The sequence below is a fragment of the Pezoporus wallicus genome, unplaced genomic scaffold (genome assembly GCF_028554395.1).
Source record: "Pezoporus wallicus isolate ANWC-B61680 ecotype Strahan unplaced genomic scaffold, APGP_CSIRO_Pwel_v1 contig_8542, whole genome shotgun sequence".
Lineage (NCBI taxonomy): Eukaryota > Metazoa > Chordata > Aves > Psittaciformes > Psittacidae > Pezoporus > Pezoporus wallicus.
This window is the reverse complement of record NW_026640148.1, coordinates 2,293,427-2,311,313: the sequence shown is the minus strand read 5'-3', so window position 1 is coordinate 2,311,313 and position 17,887 is coordinate 2,293,427. Positions and strand designations below refer to the sequence as shown.

Below are 17,887 nucleotides of genomic sequence, written 5' to 3'. Positions count from 1 at the left end.
CCCATCTCTGCTCCTTTGTGCCCATACTGTGCCCCTCCTGCATCCATCCTGTCTGCCCCAAGGGGTGTAAGGCTCAGCTGCCAGGAGCACTGGAGTCTTGTGTTAACAACAGAGGCTTCCTTCCCATCCTGGGCCCTGCTCTCCTCCCCTGTCCGCTGCACACAGCATTGGGTGGCCACTCTGCCACTGCTGCAGCTGGGCTGACTGGCAGGAGGGCAGATGCAGGGTGCCAGGACATGCTGGTAGGGAGCCTGGACACGGGAGCCAGCACGGACGCTGGCTGCTGGTCCCAGGGCTGTGACTCCCCCACCCCACTCCTGCTGCAAGGCCACAACGAGCAGAGGCCGCTGTGCTGAGCTGTCTCCCTGAAGCCCTTCTCCATCCCTGCATGAGGCTGTGGGGTCCACCGTGGGCTTGGTGCTGTGGGAGAGCTCAGCTCACATCATCTCTGTCTGCAGGGGAGTCCAGCACGGTGGTGAGCCCCTACCTGCCAGGAGGTGTGAGTGATGGGCAGTGGCACACGCTGCAGCTCCGCTACTACAACAAGGTGTGTGTGCCACGGCTGTCCCCACGCATGCATGGTGTGAGTGCACCCCCTGCAAGGTGTGAGTGAGCAGATCTGGCTCTCCTGTTCTCTGACTCTGCCCCGGAAAGAAGGCAGAGGTGGTTTTGAGCTCTTGGGGATGGGTGCAGTGGAGCAGGCAGCCAAATGCAGTGGGTGATTGACCCTCAGGTCAGCCCTTGGGGCTGTCGGAGTCACCCAGTGTCACCTGCCTGAGTGTGAATGCCCATGTCCATCTCTGGCACTGTGTGCTGGCTTGGGCTCCTTCTGCTTCATACACACCTCCAGCAGAGCAGTGAGGACCGGGCTGTGCTCAGGCCCCTTCCTTGCTGTGGTGAGGACCCTGGTGCCTGGGTCTGAGTGTGTTCCTAATGCCCTGCCTTGGGTTTCAGCCCAGGGTCAGCGCCCTGGGGGTGGTGCAGGGCCCCTCCAAGGACAAGGTGGCCATCGTGACAGTGGACGAGTGTGACACCTCCGTGGCCCTGCAGTTCGGCAGCGAGATTGGGAACTACTCCTGTGCCGCAGAGGGCGTGCAGACCAGCTCCAAGAAGTGAGTTCCTTGGGGGCAGCTGGGCACTGCTGCAGTGGGGACACTGTTGTTGTGGGGACACTGCTGCTGTGGTGCACCTGGGACCTCGGCTCTGTGTGCCTGTCCCTGAGGATGTCTGCTTCCCAGCCCTTGCACTGGGGAGCGCTGGCCAGCCTGAGGTCACTGTGGATCTTATAGCCCTGGGCTTCTGTCCTTGGTAGGTCCCTGGACCTCACGGGTCCCTTGCTCCTCGGAGGGGTCCCCAACCTGCCAGAAAACTTCCCCGTCACTCACCGGGACTTTGTGGGGTGCATGAGAGACCTGTATATCGACAGCAAACGCATTGACCTGGCCTCCTACATCGCCAACAACGGCACTGCTGCAGGTACCAGCACCTCTGCTCCTGCCAGCCCCTGTCCTGGGAACTGCCGTTCACTGCTGGGCTGTAACAGCATCACGGCAGCACAGCTGGAGCTGTGCAACTTCCCATTGGAGAATGGGGCCTCCAGATCCCCCTAATCCTCAGTCCCCACCCCAGCTAATGTCCTGAGAATGTCCCCTGATCCCACACGCAGAGCCTGCAGGTCTAGCCTGGCATAAGGAGCAGCAACAGCCTTGACCCTAATCCCTGAGCAGGCAGGGCCTGTGCAGAGAGGCTGAGCAGCCAGGCTTGCCCCTCTGGCAGCCTGGAAAGGGCTGATGGGCAGTGCTGCCTCTGCCTGTGGGCCAGGGAGAGGTGGTGAGCAGGTGGAGTTTGATATGGGTGACCTTGATTCCTCCAGGCTGCCATGCCAAGCACACCTTCTGCGACTCCAGCCCCTGCAAGAACGGCGGCACCTGCTCTGTCAGCTGGGGAACCTTCTCCTGCCACTGCCCCGTGGGCTTCGGGGGCAAAGATTGTCGCTACCGTGAGTGCACAGGCAGGGGGTTGCGTGCAGGGCTGTGTGAGGGCTGCTGTGGAAGCAGAGTAAGGGGTTCCTGTGAGATGAACTGGCTCTGCTGTCCTGCATCTAGTGCTCATCCCTCCTCCTCACCTCCACTTTCCTTTCCAGCCATGCATCATGCCCACTACTTCCAGGGCAACAGTGTCCTGACCTGGGACTTCAAGACAGATGTGAAGATCTCGGTGCCTTGGTACCTGGGGCTGGCATTTCGGACACGCCAGCCGGATGGGGTCCTTCTACAGGCCCACGCTGGCCAGTACACCACGCTGCTCTGCCAGGTACGGCCTCAGCCACAGCACTGTGCCCCAGCCCAGGAGAGCAGGACCCTGCCCACCCTGCTGACCCCAGCCCCAGCAGAGGGTGGTTATGGAGGGGTGCTCAGCAGGGCTGGGTTTCCCTCCCCGAGTTCAGAGGGAGGGTAGGCTGGATGCAGCCAGAGTTGGCAATGCCTTGGCTCACAGCTGTGGTTCCCTCTCTGCAGCTGTCTGGGGGGCTGCTCTCCTTCATGGTGAGCAGGGGCTCCGGGCGCAGCACCAGCCTCCTCCTGGACCAGCAGCAGCTCAGTGATGGGCGATGGCACGACCTGCAGCTGGAGCTGCGCGACGTCCGCAGCGGGCGAGACCTGCGCTACGTCATCACCCTCACCCTCGACTTTGGGCTCTACCAGGTAGGTGCTGACTGAGACCCCTGCACCAGGACAGGAGCTGTGAGGGATGCTTGGCATAAACAGGCCCCAGTGCCCTCGGAGAGGGCTGGGGGAAAGCTTAATAGCACTTGTCCCATGTTAATGCCTTCCTTCTGCAGGACACAGTGGTTGTTGGAAATGAGCTGCATGGCCTGAAGGTGAAACACCTGCACGTCGGGGGAGTCCTGGGCTCTGGCGAGGTGCAGAATGGGCTGAGGGGCTGCATACAGGTGAGTCCGTGCTCTGAGCCTTCCCTTTCCATTGGCTCTGTTACATGGAGGGGTGGAAACATGGGTCCGTCCTGCTGGTGACACTCCCTCTGAGCCTTCAAAGCTCTGAGGTGCCATGAGGCAGCCATAAAACTACACAGCAGGGTGATGGGGGATGGCTGCCTCTGTGGGTCTGTGGAGGGCAGGAGAAGTGTAACCTGCTGTGTGTGTCCTACCTCCTACCTCCCCTGTGACTTTGTCACCTGCATTGCAGGGTGTGCGACTGGGTGACAGTGTCACTGGGACAGTGCTGCCCAAGCCCAGCCATGCCCTGCGGGTGGAGGCTGGCTGCAGCGTGCCGAGCCCCTGCGACTCCAGCCCCTGCCCAGCCAACAGCATCTGCAAGGACGAGTGGCAGAGCTACTCCTGCGTCTGCCAGCCAGGTAGGGCGGGCAGCACCCTGCCACCCCTTCGCTCTGCATGCCTGTCTGTGTGCTCCTTCCTCCCCATGGCTCCCTCCTGGCCTGTCACTGCTCTCCTGTCCCTCACCTGAGCAAGACACATCCCTGTCAGACACTCATCAACTCTTCTGGAGGGCAGAGTCCCTCCTGAGTCCCTCAATCCACTCCTTGGTACCCTGGCCCCTCAGGGGGAAGGTGCCTGTTTACACGGTGCTCTCTGGCCCCCCATCAGGGTACTACGGGGGGGACTGTGTGGATGTGTGTCACCTCAACCCCTGCAAGAACAAGTCCGTGTGTCGCCGCAAGCCAGGCTCACCCCTGGGCTACGTGTGCGAGTGCGGAGAGAACTTCTTTGGGCAGTACTGTGAGCACAGGTGAGATGCAGGGCACGGGGCAGGGCCATGGCTCTGTGACCAGGGACCTCTCGGTGCCACCTGGCTCCTTGGAGCACCTGGGCTGGTGGGGAGGAGGCCGGGGGGTTGGTTGCTGTAACAGTGGGACTGTTTCTCTCCCCAGGATGGACCAGCAGTGTCCGAAGGGCTGGTGGGGGAACCCCACGTGTGGGCCCTGTAACTGCGATGTGAACAAGGGCTTTGACCCCGACTGCAATAAAACCAATGGGCAGTGCCACTGCAAGGTGAGGGGCACTGGGGATGTGGGGACATGGCCCATGGCTTTCCTGTAGCCCTGCTTTTCCTTGATGTTGTTCCTTGTGCCATCCAAAGGCCTGGCAGCTACCCAGGCCTTGCTTTGTGTGCCCACTTCTGAGCTGGGTCCCTGCTCAGCTCCTCTGGGGCTCTCCTGCCCTGGCTCAGTGACAGTGGGGGCAGCTCAGGAGAGCCTGGCCCTTCTCTGCCCTGGCTCCAGTGGCTCTCCAGGCGCTGGCCTTGCCTGCTGTCCCCATGGGTTGTCTGATGGCTGTCCCTGGCCCCCAGGATTTCCACTACCGGCCCAAAGGCAGCGATACCTGCCTGCCCTGCGACTGCTACCCCGTGGGCTCCACCTCACGCTCCTGCGACAGGGAGTCGGGCCGGTGCCAGTGCCGGCCCGGGGTCATCGGCCGCCAGTGCAATGGCTGCGACAGCCCCTTCGCTGAGGTGACACCCAGTGGGTGCGAGGGTGAGTGTGGGGACTGGGTGCGTGGGCTCGGTGTGAGTGAGCAACCTGGTGACAGCCCCTTGCCTATGTGTCCCCACAGTGCTCTATGACGGCTGTCCCAAAAGCCTCAAGGCGGGTGTGTGGTGGCCCCAGACCAAGTTTGGCTTCTCAGCTGCAGTGCTGTGTCCCAAAGGCTCCTTGGGTGAGTGTGGGATGCGATGGGGAGGGGGCAGCCTGGCCGTCCTGCTGGGGGCTGTAGCAGCCCCAGCAGTGTCTCTGTGCTGACCCAGTCCCATTTAGCTGGGCTTGAGGGCTGGGAGGAAGAACTTGAAGAACAAGATACCACAGCCTGGGCAGAGCAGAGAGGGCTGGGAACAGGCTGTGGGGTCTGTCACCCACCCCAGGACTGTGCTGTTCCCTTGGCCTTGTTCCCCACCTTCTCCCTGCTGTTTTTTAGTTTTGGAGGGCTTGAGGCTGGGGTCAGGCATCTCAGTGCCTGCAGTGCCTTGCTGTGGCTCCACCAGCCCCAGCCTCGGTGTGTGTTGCCAGGGAAGCAGGGCACAGCGTGCGTTAGGTGAGTGTCTGGGTAGGAGTCAGTGTCCCAGGCTGGAGGAGGCCGTCCCGGGTGACAGCAAGGGCACAAGCAGGGGTCTGGGGCTGTAGGGCAGTGCAAGCCCCCGGGGACAATACAAACGCTGTCCTTCTCCAGCCGCTCACCCCGGGAGGAGGCAGGTTCGGCTCCTAACTGTTGTCGCTTCTCTCCCCGGTTCTCTCGCCCTCCGTGCTCAGGCTTGAGGGGTGCAGGTAAGGTTGTTCCCATCTCCTTCCCCCTGTGCTGTAAGGGCTGTGCCGTGTGGCTTTCCCCCCCTGCTTCCTGCCTGGCACCCTGCTCACCCCTGCACTTTCCCCACCGCTTCTGGAGCTGCCGAGTGTCTTCCCAATGCTTTGCCTGGCCTCGCTGCTCCTCCACGCTGTTCCCTGCTCCCAGCACACTAACCGGCACAAACCTGGCTGCAGCTGCATGCAGCCCCTGCCACCCCCTGCTCTGAGCCTGCAGCGCTCTGCTCCCGCTGTGATGAGTCCTTCTCTGCTGGGCTGGTACCTGCTTGCTTAGGCTGGGAGGGAAGGAGCTGGCGATGAGCAGTGGGTGGTGGGGCCAAGGAGGAATGGCCATGGGGTGAAGGAAAGGGGTTGCTTTTCGAGCAGGGGCAGGAACTGATGGACATGCACAACACAAGGTCCAGTGCCCTCTGCCCACTGGCAAGGGGGATAGAGGGACCTGGAGGCTGGATCCTGCCCAGGTCTGAAGCTGAGTTGATCTCTGTTCCCTGCTGATGCCTGTCCTTGCTGGGGGAAGGCCAGCAGTGGGGAGGTGTCCTCCCTCTTCCCTGCTGCAATGGTCCCTGGGCTTCTGCAGCTGGGGAAGCATGGTTGGAGAGGACAGGTAGGAGCTGGAGGTGGTGGCGGGGGTCACGCTGGTCACTGGGGCTTTTCTGAGCAGCAACAAGAGTGTGCTGCAGGCTCCCCCTCACCATCCTGGCCATGCTGCTGTCCTCCCCCAGGCGTGGTCCTGGGTGGGCTCCTGTGCCCTGGTGCCATCTCCAGGAGGTTCTGGTCCAAGTCCTGCCAGGTACACTGGGGTTCCTCATGCTCCGAGTGTGCAGAGTGATGCTCCCAGCCCAGGACACTGCTCTGTGTGCTGGCTTTAGCAGTGCTTTAGTGGTGGTCAGTAGCTGACCCTGTTTGTTGCTGGTGTTTCCATTGCTGTGTGGCAGCCCTTGGGCCCCAGCCAGAGCTCATCTGTGGGGTGGGTTTGCCAGCTCCACAGCAAGCCTCTTGTCCTCCTCTGGTGATGTTGCCCTGTAGAGAAGCAGGCCCTCAGCAGACATTGCAGGCTGTCAGCAGGGGACGCCTGGAGCTGCATGGGCTTCACAAGTTCAGAATCGGATGTGCCCTGGGGACACAGACACATCCCCAGAGGGACCAGGAGCTTCTCCAGCCTGAGCCCTGCCAAGGCACTTATTCCTCTGCAACTGTGTGTGATGCAGCCCAAAGGCCCGCAGAGGAACCCAGCTCCTGCAGCGAGCAGCTTGCCGAGGTGGTGCATACCAAGGGTGAATGGACTGTACTGGTGCAAAGCAGGACGATAGCCCTGAGGTGTTACAGGCCCTCCCCATCACTTGCTGGTGCTGCTCTTTGGGATTAGCTGGTGCAGAGGGTCTCTGTGGTGGGGGATGCAAAGGGGAGGCATCTATCCTGTGCTGAACTTCCAACATGCCCTTTCTTCTGGCTCTAGGTGCAGCCGTCAGACACTGTGATGAGGAGAAGGGCTGGCTGGAGCCAGATCTCTTCAACTGCACGTCACCTGCCTTCAAGGAGCTCTCTATGCTGGTAATCCTCTCTCTGATCTGCAGCCCTGGCAGAGCAGGAGCTCTGTGAGCAAGGTTTCAAAGAGCTCAGCTTTTCTTGGGCACCTGGAGTTGGAGAGGACCTTGCCACAGTGCTCAGCACCTTTCTCATCTGTCCCAAACCCATCATGTGGGAGCACTGAGCTCAGCTGAACTTCCCTTGGTTCCATCTAATCTAATCTGAGAGTCCCTGTCAGAAATGACCTGTGTCCTGTCCCTGTATTTGAGAGGAACACAACTGCTCCCTGAAGGCAGTTTAGCAGGGCTGGACTGTTTGGAGCTGGTGGGTGTCTGTTCCATGGGACATCTGTAGCCCCCAGACTCTGCCAGTGACAAATCCCTTTGAAATATCCAGGCCAGTTTATTGAACCCATGCACCAATTGTAACTGAAACCAGGAAGGCTGCAGGGAAGGAGCACTAGATGCTTGCCCTGTCCTTTCATCTCCTTGGCCCCAGTGCAACCCTGGTGTGTTGCTGGAGATGCTCCCTGTTCTGGTGACCACCACTGAGAGTATCTGTGGCTTCAGAAATAATCCCTGGGTCCAGCAGTGCCTGCAGCCTCCCAGTTTCCCAGTGAGAAACTTGCTTAATGGTTTAATCCCTTCCTTTCACCCCACTGGCAGCTGGAGGGTTTGGAGAGGAACAAGACTGAGCTCAACACAATTGAAGCCAAGAAGCTGGCCCACCGGCTCCGGGCTGTGACTGACCACATGGACCACTACTTTGGGAATGATGTGCACATCACCTTCCGCCTGCTGTCCCGCCTCATGGCCTTTGAGAGCCAGCAGCGTGGCTTCGGCCTCACAGCCACACAGGATGCCCACTTCAACGAGGTGAGGCCCTCCCCAGACCACAGTGGCTTCTGCTGCTGCTTCTCTTCAACAGCCACCCTGAGCCTGGGTCTCTGGGGGGGTTCAGGATGTGACACCACGTCAAGAGCACTGGGCTCTCCGGTGCCACACAGACCCTGTCCCACAGGAGTGACAGCCCTGGAGGTCACCTCTGTGGTTGGGACTGGAGCACAAGGTGCATGAAGAGTAGCAGAGAGCTGGGTTTGTTCAACCTGGGAAGGCACAGGGATGTCTTATTGCTGCCTGCACATCCCTCCTGGCAGTGGTGCAGGGAAGGTGTTTCTGTAGAGTGCTGGTTGATGAGTGTTGAGGGTGGGAGCCTGAAGGGGCAGCCAGGAGGGGCCCAAGGGCAGCAGTTCCCTCCCTCCCTGTCCCTGCAGAACCTGCTGCGTGCTGGCAGCGCGGTGCTGGCGCTGGAGAACCGGGAGCACTGGGCCATGCTGCCGCACAGTGAGCACGGCAGCGCCAGCCTCATGGAGCAGCTGCGGGACTACTCAGGCACGCTGGCCAGCAACATGAAGCTCACCTACCTCAACCCTGTTGGCGTTGTCACCCCCAACATCAGTGAGTAGGAGCTGGCTGCTGGTGGGGCCTGGCTGGGGCGGTGCAGAGCTGCTCCTCCATCACACCCGTCCCCTTCTCAGTGCACTTCATCTCTGCGAGGGCTCTCTTGAACACGGGAGGTATTTGTGAGAGACATCCTGCTCCCATCCCTGCCTGCAGTAGCTGACACACCACCAAGAGCCAGCAGGCCCAGGAGTGTGCTGCCCACTCCCAGTTCCCTCCCAGTCTCAAGTGAAAAAGCTCAGTGGCAGAAGGAGTCTGCCCTATAGCAGAGCAAGGACAGCAAGGACCTGGGCTGGGAAGGAGGCCTGTGGGTACTGGGATTTCATGTCATGTGCAAACATGGGATGTATCCACAACCCAGCCTATGGCTCATACGGTCCCTTTGACGATAACTTCAAACATGGGGTGCTCTGGAGCACAGTTGTCTCCAGGTGGCCATTCTGGAGCTGCCTTCCCTCCCCTGCTGCAGTGCTGAGCATTGACCGCATGGAGAACCGCTCCCACGTGCGCCGGCGCTACCCTCGCTACCACAGCAACCTTTTCCGGGGCCAGCCCGCCTGGGACCCCCACACGCACGTCGTGCTGCCGTTGTCGGTGCTCAGCCCCCCGAAAGCCGAAGGTGAGCGTGTGAGCATCACTGGAGGAGCAGTGCGGGGGGGGCACGGCTGGTGGGGAAGGTGTAGAGTCATGGGATGGTTTGGGTTGGAAAAGTCATAGAATCATGGAATGGTTTGCATTGGAAGGGACCTTTAAAGGTCATTTAGTCTGCATGTACCCTGCTGAGACCTGCCACCTCTGAGGGCTCAGAGCCTCTGATCTCACCCATTCCAAAGGCTCCTGCCAGCCTCAGAGCAGCCTCTATGTGTGTGTGTGTGTGTGTGTGTGTTCTCACCACTCGGCCGTGTCCTCAGCTGCCCCCACAGCAGTACCCACGGTGGCTGGGGGTGAAGGGAACTACACAGTGGAGAGCTCCTCCCCAGGGCAGGCGCTGCCGGAGCCCGAGCCTGCTCTCACCGTCATCATCCTCATCATGTACCGCACACTGGGGGGGCTGCTGCCTGCACGCTACCAGGTGGATCGCCGCAGTGTCAGGTACATCCTCCCTTGCCCTCAGTGAGCACCAGTGCAGAGGGGCTGCTGGGCTCTGCTCTGCTCCCCTGGCAGTGGCTGGGGTTTGGTTCCAGGCACTTGGCCCAGTGGTGCTCTGCCTGTTCTCTCCTTGGTGTTGCTCAGCCCTGTGTTTCCTGACCCCTTGGTGTGGCCTGGGCAGAACTGGTGCATCCGGGGTGCCCAGGAGTCCCTGAAAGTGACATCTCCAGGCACACTGATGGCAGAGCTCCATTGCTGCTTGCAGGCTTCCCAAGAATCCTGTGATGAACTCTCCCATCGTGAGTGTGTCCGTGTTCAGCAATCACACCTTCCTGCGGGGGCCCCTGGACACCCCTCTCGTGCTGGAGTTTCACCTGCTGGAGACGGCCAACAGGAGCAAACCTCTCTGTGTCCAGTGGAACCACTCCAACCCGTGAGTTGGGCACGGCGAGGCCACTCTTTGAGCTGCTTTTCCCAGGCACCTGCCTCCGCAGTCCCTGAGTTGCCCTGGCCATGACAGGCTGTGCCTGGGCAGCACTGGGACGTGGGGTTTCTGCCCTCTGCCAGGGGTTTCATTCCTGCTGGGAGGGCACAGTAGGATCACTGCAGAGCTCTGGCTCCAGTACTTGAGCTGTAGGAGCACAGTTGTATCTGCTGGTGGAAAATCTTTGCTATTCACCCCTCTTCTCTGCAGTTCATTCCCCTCGCACCCTGCTCATCTGTGTTCTCTCCTCTCTGCTCTTTGGTGGCTGCAGGACCAACCCCTCTGGCTTCTGGACAGCCAGGGACTGCGAGCTCGTGTACCGAAACACCACACACGTGCACTGCCAGTGCTCCCAGTTTGGCACCTTTGGGGTTCTGATGGACAGCTCACACAGAGAGGTAACTCTGGCCTGAAGGGCTTGGAGGGGGCTGTTAGCCACTGAGGCCCACAATAAGCAGGCACAGGCAGAAAATTCCCTGTGGGACACAAGTAGAGTTTGTGAGCTCAGCAGTCTTCCCATGCCTCCCCCTAACACTGCTGTTTGCCTTTGGTTCTCTGCTGCTGCAGCAACTGGAAGGTGACCTGGAGACATTGGCAATTGTCACCTATTCCTTGGTGTCTCTCTCTTTGGTGGCTCTGTTGCTGACTTTCTCCTTCCTGGCCTGCCTCAAAGGCTTCAAGTCCAACACACGTGGCATCCACTCCAACATATCAGTCACCCTCTTCTTCTCTGAGCTGCTCTTTCTCCTGGGCATCAACCGCACTGAGAACCAGGTCTGTGGCTTGAACAAGCACATGGGGTGGGGACGAGGCGTGGTTGGTGCAGTTACCATGGGCACCGTGGGACCATCTCTGAATGGCTTTTGTCTCCCCAGTTTCTTTGCACTGTGATTGCCATCCTCCTCCACTGCTTCTTCCTCTCCACCTTCGCCTGGCTCTTCGTCCAGGGCCTCCACATCTACCGCATGCAGACGGAAGCTCGCAACGTCAACTTCGGGGCCATGCGCTTCTACTACGCCATCGGCTGGGGGGTGCCTGCCATCATCACCGGTACGAGCTGCTCGTCCTGCAGCCATCAGTGCTCAGCAGCCTCCTGACCCCCTGGTGCTGCCCCACTCACTTACCCTATGGGGGGAGCTGAGGGTGGGCTTGCCACAGCCAGCAGTGCTGTGGTGCTCAGCTGGAGACCACGTATCAAGGGCCAGTGGGGACAAGTAATTCCTCAGCACATCTCCCCATGGCTTCTTCGGTGGGCATGGGGCTCCTGCGGTTGCGGGGCTTGTGGTTACGGTCTCCTGGCTGCCCAAGCCTGTGTACTTGAGTGACCTGTTGCTGGCAGTGAATGCCCATGGGCTGGGCAGAGAGAGCCCTTTGGGGCTTTCAGTGGTGGGATGAGACATAGCTTGGACAAGTCCAAGGCTGCTGTGGATCTGCACCTGACCTCTCCCATCCTCCCACAGGGCTGGCTGTTGGCCTGGATCCCGAGGGCTATGGGAACCCTGACTTCTGCTGGATTTCCATTCATGATAAGCTGGTCTGGAGCTTTGCAGGCCCCATTACTGTCGTCATTGTGGTAAAACCCTGTCCTGTTTCCCCCACAGCCCTCTCCTGCCTCCCTTCTGCACACCACGGGCACTCACCCCTTCTTTGGCTGCCCACTGCCTGCTCTGTTCTCTGTACAGTCCTTCCTCAGCCAGGGCCCTCGCTCTGTCCCTCCTCACTCCAGTCAAACCCAGGGGAGGCCATGGCTCAGGCGTGAAGGGGAAAGGAGGGGACACTCACATGGGCCTGGCAGAGCAGGGGTCTGCCCATGCTCTGTGCTGGGGATGTCAGGTCAGACCCAGCCCTTGGCACTGCTTCTAATCAGTGCCAACACTTTCAGATGAATGGGGTCATGTTCCTGCTTGTGGCCAAGATGTCCTGTTCCCCTGGCCAAAAGGAGACCAAGAAGAAGTCGGTTCTGTGAGTATCAGTGGCCCAGCTCCCAGCAGAGCTCCTGTGGCTCATGGTTTTTAGCAGTTTCAGTGACCATCCTCCTCCTTCCACCATCGCAGAGGGCCACTCTGTGCATCATTGTCAGCCTTGCAGCCGCCCTCCTCTCCCACACCTCCCAGCCACGTTAACCCTTCCTAAACTTTGTCCTTTCCTCTTGTTCCTAAGTCCCCATCTCCACACTGTCCCGCCAGCGTGTCCACTTCACTGGCTGCTCTCACAGCCACCCCTGTGTCTTCTTGAATTCAACACTGCCCTCACCAACTCTCAGCCCATGCTTACTCCTCTCCTACATGCTCCTTCTGAGACCTGTCCCTGCTCCTTCCTGGGCCAGCCCTGGAGCTTGGCTCCACTCTTTGTGCCTCCAAATGACCCATGTTGTTTGGGGCCCTGTGTTTGCCATGTGTGATCCAGAAGGGAAGGTCTGGCAGCTGGGGGGAGCTGAGCTGCTATGTAGGGATGTTCCCCTCTGGATCTCTGTCTGTGAGCTCTAAATGTAGATTAACAATGCACACTAACCTCTTGGTGTGTGTCTCTGTGCCTGTCTGTCTGTCTCTCTCTCTCCAGCATGACGTTACGGAGCTCCTTTGTTCTGCTTCTAGTTATTAGCACTACCTGGCTCTTTGGCCTCTTGGCTGTCAACAACAGTGTCCTGGCTTTCCACTACCTCTACACTGTCCTCTGCAGCCTCCAGGTAACTGCCCAGGCTCTGCCAGGGGAGGGCTTGGCTTAGCCCAGGAGAGCACTGGCATCTATGGAGAGCAGGGTCCTCGTCCCTCCACTGTCACCCCTGCAGCAGTGGGTGACTCTGCCACTCCTCACAGCTGTGCCTGTGGTGAGCACGGCATGAGCAGGAGGTGGCTGCAAGGTGCATGGTTCAGAGGTGACATTTAAGGGGCAGCAAGAACCATCTTTGGAGGGAAGGCGCCTCCACACTCTCCAAGGGCAGAGCAAGAGAGCAGCATGAAGTGGAGGTGTTGAACACCCCACATACGACCCACAGCAGCATCCCACAGACCTCCTGCCACCGCCGTGGCTGATGCTGCTGCAGGGGACACTGAGAGGGGCTCCTTGGCTGCTGCTAGCCAGGGCTACCCAGCCTGTCCTCCTTCACCCCTGCCCACTGCAGAGGCACTGGGGAGAGATTTGGTGCATCCCAGGCCTGGTGCCCACCATGGCTGATGTGCTGGACCACGGAGGAGGCAGGGCCCGTCCTGGTGCTGGCGCTGTGGGTTGGCTGGCAGCGAGGGGCTGCTTCATGGTGTCTCTCCCGCAGGGGCTGGCTGTTCTGGTCCTGTTCTGCGTGCTGAACGAGGAGGTGCGGGAGGCCTGGAAGCTGGCCTGCCTCAGCAAGAAGGGGCACAGCGAGGAGGCCACGAGGAGCACGCAGGTAGGCGACAGCAGGAGCAGCCCAGGGGCTGGGGACAGGCTGCCTGCCTGGGACTGGAGCTGACGGGAATGGTCCCGCTTCCTGGGATGCCGCCGCACCTCCCTCACAGGGCACGTGCCCTGTCTCCTCTCCCTGCCTCGCCAGGGCCCCAGTGCCTACAACAACACAGCGCTGTTCGAGGAGAGCGGGCTCATCCGCATCACCCTGGGGGCCTCCACCATCTCCTCGGTGAGCAGCGTGCGCTCGGCCCGCACCCACTCCAGCCAGCGCGCGTACCTCAGGTAGGGACCGCGGCACCGGCAGAGCCAGACTCTGGGTGCCAGGGGGAGCGCATGGGCAGAGCCAGGCTCCTGCCGCTGTGACCCTTTGGCATCCTGCTTTTCAGAGACAACGTGACGGCCCGGCAGGGCTCTGCTCTGGATCACAGCTTGTTGGCTCATGCCGGCCCCACGGACATTGATGTGGCCATGTTCCACCGCGATGCTGGGGGAGGTAAGGTTCAGCCCCATGCCTGCGTGGTGGCTGTGTGGTTACCTCTTTCACTCTGTGTTCAGTGGTGACTTCCAAATGCGCTCTGGGTAGGAGAGAGAGGCAGTTACCGTGCTGCTTTAGCAGTCTCCTCCCAGGCAGATGCAAAAGGCAGTCCCCAAGGAGCTAGAAATGGAGGAGGCAGGAGAGGACAGAGGCTGTTGTGAGTTTGCTGGGGACATTGAGCTTCCCAGCACAGCACAAGACATTTGACTCAGTAGGGTGAGGCCAGTGAATGGGTCGTGAGACAGGCGAGCAGAGGCTGAGGGAGGTGGGTTTGCTCAGCCTGAAGGAAGAGGAGGCAAAGGGGATCTTATGGCTATTTGGAGCTGTATTAGGAGGAGGTACAGCGAGCAGAGAGAGGCTGCTCTCAAGGAGGAGCAGCAGGCGCAGGGCATAGCCGGGGGGAGGTCAGTGGGGCTCAGGCAGGCTGGGTCCTCGTGAGTGTTTTGCCTGCCTGGCCCTGCCACCGGGAACCTCTCCCACTGTCATCCCAAATGTCCCCCCACCGTGCTGTCCCTACAGACCAGGACTCTGACTCGGACAGTGACCTGTCCCTGGACGAGGAGCGCAGCCTCTCCATCCCATCCTCAGAGAGCGAGGAGAATGTGCGTCTGCGGGGCCGCTTCCAGCGAGGGGCAAAGCGCTCAGCACACAGTGAGCGGCTCCTCACTCACCCCGCCAACACTGCACCCAAAGGCAGGTCCCGGGGCTCCGGTGGGAAGGGCTGAGCTCAGGCCTTGGGGCCTGGCTGTGTCCTGTGGTGCCTTCGAGTGCTGCTCACACATTCTCTCCCTCTTCCCCTTCTGCTCTGTCCTTCGCCAGACGTGGATGGCAATGAGCTCATGTCGTACTGGCCAGCTCTGGGCGAGTGTGAGGTGCACCCCTGCTCCCTGCAGAAGTGGGGCTCTGAGCGGAAGCTGGGATTTGACATCAACAAGGATGCAGCCAACAATAATCAGCCAGACCTGGCCTTGACCAGTGGGGACGAAAACTCCCTCACCCAGACCCAACGGCAAAGGAAAGGTAACAGCCTGGAGCAAATGGGCAAGGGTGGCCTTGCCTGTATCAGGTTGATGTGGTCCTGAAGGCTCAGCATCAGATCCGTCTTGTCATGGAACAGGGTGCCCAGAGAAGCTGTGGCTGCCCCATCCCTGGCAGTGTTCAAGGCCAGGTTGGACACAGGCCCTTGAGCAAGCTGCTCTAGTGGAAGGTGTCCCTGCCTGTGGCAGGGGTTGGAAATGAATGAGCTTTAAGGCCCCTTCCAACACAACCTGTGCTGTGATTCTATGATATCCTTGGGGAGGTATTGCTTATCTCCCCCAGCTTTCGTGCTCTTCTCACTGCTGGGCAAAGTTTGACTTCTCTTTCTGTCTGGTGCAGGGATTTTGAAGAACCGGCTCCAGTACCCTCCTCCTCTGCAAGGGCTGCCCTCCGTCGGCAGGATGACCAACGAGCTGACTTGGTACAAGACCTCCACGCTGGGCCACAGGGCTGTCCCTGCCGCCTCCTATGGCAGGATCTACTCGGGGGCGGGCAGCCTGTCGCAGCCAGCCAGCCGGTACTCATCACGGGAGCAGCTTGACATGCTCATGAGGAGACAGATGTCCCGGGAGCAGCTGAGCAGGCACAACTCAGGAGAGTGCCTGGAAGCCGTGCCCAGCCGCCGTGGCTCCAGGGAGGAGCTGGACACCATCCCGAGCAGGCATGGTTCTTCTGAGCACCTGGAGAGCGTCCTGAGCAGACATGGGTCCAGGGAGACCTTGGATCTGCTCGCTGCTAGGCCCAGCCAGCGCGACCGCGGGAGCACGCTGCCCCGGAGGCAGGGCTCCAGAGACCACCTGGACACCTTCCCCTGCAGATTTGGGTCACGGGAGCAGCTAGACTGTGGGCCAGTCAGAGAGGTGTCTAGAGAGTGGCTAAACACATTGCCAAGCAGGCAGGTGTCCAGAGACCGAATAGACACGTTGCCAAGTCGAGATCCTTCTCGAGAACAATTGGATTTGCTTTCTAGAAGACAGCTTTCAAGGGACCAGCTAGCATCGGCTAGACAAACTTCAAGGGAGCAGCTGGACTTTCTGTCCAGAAGATGTAATTCCAGAGAGCCTCTGGACACAGTGCCTAGCAGGCATCCCTCGCAGGACAACCTGGGGAGTCTGGCTCGGAGGCAGCTCTCTAGGGAAAGCCTAGAGCCGCTGGCAAGGAGGCAGCCTTCTCGAGAGACCCTGGAGGCCATGCCCAGCCGACACCCTTCCACGGAACAGTTAGATATCCTTTCCTCCATCCTTGCTTCCTTTAACTCCTCCGTCCTGTCCTCGGTGCAATCTTCCAGCACGCCTTCGTGCCCGCAGACCACCGCCTCTGCCATGCAGACCTCGACGCCCTCCGCACTGTGCCCCTCGACGCCTCACTCCACCACCTCCCACAGCATTTCCGAGCTGTCGCCAGACTCAGAGTAAGTCTGTCCCTTCCTTGGCCAGGCCTCGGGTGTCACCTGCCTGCCCGGCCTCTTCCCAGAGGGGCTGGCTTGGGGGGGAGTGGGCGGTGGGAGGGGGAGCCCCTGTGGCCAGTCGTCTCCTGGCCTGGAGCAGTGAGCAGGCAGGAGAACCTTCAGGAGCAGCAGCTCTGGGTGCTCGCATTGCAGCACGAGCAGACACATCGGTGGAGCTGGGGCTGCTGGAGGGGACTGCTGAAGTAACAGTGAGGGGACGTGTGCGAGGGCCAGGCTGGAGAGGAGGAGGGAGCCCAAGACCTGCAGGAGCCCTGCCTGCCCCAGCCGTGTTTCTCCCCAGGAACCCTGTCCCATTCATTCCTTCCCCTCCAGTTCTGCTCCCTGCTGGCATCGCTCCCGTTCCCATCCCTCCTTGGAGCAAGCTGCTCCAGCGGAAGGTGTCCCTGCCCGTGGCAGGGGGTTGGAGCTGGATGAGCTTTAAGGTCCCTTTCAACCCAAACCAGTCTGGGATTCTGATTCCTTTCCTTGAGCTTAGGGACTCGGAGATGGTTATTGCTGCCCCAGTGCAGGTGTGGATTCTGCCCTGTCCCCGTTGGCATGGCTGGGAGGCAGCTGGAGCCCGGGGGCGATGCCACGGCCTAAACGCTGCTTTTCTTCCCTCCGAGAAGGATCACGAGGAACGAGGGGCATTCCTGAGGGCCGGAGCTGAGCATGGGAGAGATGGAAGCCGCAGGGCCCTTCGCCTGGCGCTGCCAGCTGAGGTTTGGTGTCCCACGGGCAGGGGCCAGAACTGGTGGTGGTCAGAGACCCCAGCCCAGCCCTGCCTGTCCCTGCCCGAGGGGGCCGGGAGCCCCCCACCCTTGCCTTCCTGGGGTGATGGGTACAGTGTGAAGGTGCTAGGTGAGGGTGGCATCTCCAGCCCACCCTGGACCTGGCTCTCTGTATGCGGGGTGGGGGGCAGGGACAGGGGCAGCCCCGGACGTGGGTTGGGGGAGGGTTTTCTACCTTTTTGTATCTTTGTAATCAGAGAGAAGAGAAATTTCTATGGTTATTTTTACGGATGGTCTGTTCCCAGGACCTGGAGTGTTTGTTTCACCAAGAGCCCTTTGCCCGCCTCCCTGGGGTACCAGGGACCGTGATCCCAGAGTACCGGGGGCGCCGTGCGGGGCAGCCCTCCCGCTCTGTGCAGCACTGCCTTGTCCCGGCCCTATGGCAGGGCAGCCGCCCTCCTGCCCTGCACCTCCACACGTGTCTTGGTGCCACCCTCCCTGCTGGGGTCCCTCAGCCCCACAGCCAGTCCTCCCCTGCCCTCCTCTGGGACCCCTCCAGGGCTGTGAGCGGGGCTGTGGGTCAGTGAGAGCACAAACGAGCGCAGCAGCAGCAGATTCCATGTTAGGGACCTGTGTTCTCTGCTGTTCGATCCCATCCTGTACCAGGATGGTCCCACCCCTCTGAGCATTGTCTTTGCTGAGCAGTGAGCACATGGGTTTACTCACTGTGTGCTGTGCTCTTCAACCTGTGTTATAGAGCAAACCTCTCGGCTGTGGGTCCCGGTGAGGAGCTGGGTGGCCACAGCCCTGCTCAGCAGCGGGCTGGGCTGGTCCCAGAGCTGGCACTTGCCCTATGGGGGATTTATA

General features: G+C 60.5%; 1 protein-coding gene across 3 annotated transcripts in view; it reads left to right on the top strand.

Moving 5' to 3' along the window:
* The window catches only part of CELSR3 (cadherin EGF LAG seven-pass G-type receptor 3), a 29,059-nt gene extending 11,933 nt beyond the window's left edge, over positions 1 to 17,126 (top strand). The window contains exons 5-36 of one of the 3 annotated variants that reach the window (XM_057417638.1): positions 459 to 547; positions 955 to 1,112; positions 1,313 to 1,476; positions 1,874 to 1,999; positions 2,144 to 2,313; positions 2,517 to 2,702; positions 2,840 to 2,950; positions 3,204 to 3,372; positions 3,623 to 3,764; positions 3,907 to 4,027; positions 4,326 to 4,509; positions 4,589 to 4,690; positions 5,278 to 5,292; positions 6,785 to 6,879; positions 7,521 to 7,730; positions 8,129 to 8,312; positions 8,785 to 8,934; positions 9,227 to 9,407; positions 9,670 to 9,837; positions 10,160 to 10,286; positions 10,456 to 10,662; positions 10,764 to 10,938; positions 11,349 to 11,461; positions 11,771 to 11,850; positions 12,448 to 12,574; positions 13,157 to 13,270; positions 13,415 to 13,551; positions 13,656 to 13,762; positions 14,324 to 14,497; positions 14,624 to 14,824; positions 15,182 to 16,253; positions 16,919 to 17,126. In XM_057417638.1, the coding sequence (XP_057273621.1) occupies positions 459 to 547; positions 955 to 1,112; positions 1,313 to 1,476; positions 1,874 to 1,999; positions 2,144 to 2,313; positions 2,517 to 2,702; positions 2,840 to 2,950; positions 3,204 to 3,372; positions 3,623 to 3,764; positions 3,907 to 4,027; positions 4,326 to 4,509; positions 4,589 to 4,690; positions 5,278 to 5,292; positions 6,785 to 6,879; positions 7,521 to 7,730; positions 8,129 to 8,312; positions 8,785 to 8,934; positions 9,227 to 9,407; positions 9,670 to 9,837; positions 10,160 to 10,286; positions 10,456 to 10,662; positions 10,764 to 10,938; positions 11,349 to 11,461; positions 11,771 to 11,850; positions 12,448 to 12,574; positions 13,157 to 13,270; positions 13,415 to 13,551; positions 13,656 to 13,762; positions 14,324 to 14,497; positions 14,624 to 14,824; positions 15,182 to 16,253; positions 16,919 to 16,946 (5,387 nt within the window). In that variant the 3' untranslated portion in view covers positions 16,947 to 17,126. Of the gene's footprint in view, positions 1 to 458; positions 548 to 954; positions 1,113 to 1,312; positions 1,477 to 1,873; positions 2,000 to 2,143; positions 2,314 to 2,516; positions 2,703 to 2,839; positions 2,951 to 3,203; positions 3,373 to 3,622; positions 3,765 to 3,906; positions 4,028 to 4,325; positions 4,510 to 4,588; positions 4,691 to 5,277; positions 5,293 to 6,784; positions 6,880 to 7,520; positions 7,731 to 8,128; positions 8,313 to 8,784; positions 8,935 to 9,226; positions 9,408 to 9,669; positions 9,838 to 10,159; positions 10,287 to 10,455; positions 10,663 to 10,763; positions 10,939 to 11,348; positions 11,851 to 12,447; positions 12,575 to 13,156; positions 13,271 to 13,414; positions 13,552 to 13,655; positions 13,763 to 14,323; positions 14,498 to 14,623; positions 14,825 to 15,181; positions 16,254 to 16,918 lie in introns of those variants that run through there. The other 2 variants (XR_008973244.1, XR_008973243.1) reach the window with 2 other exon arrangements.
* The last annotated feature ends 761 nt before the right edge of the window (positions 17,127 to 17,887 follow it).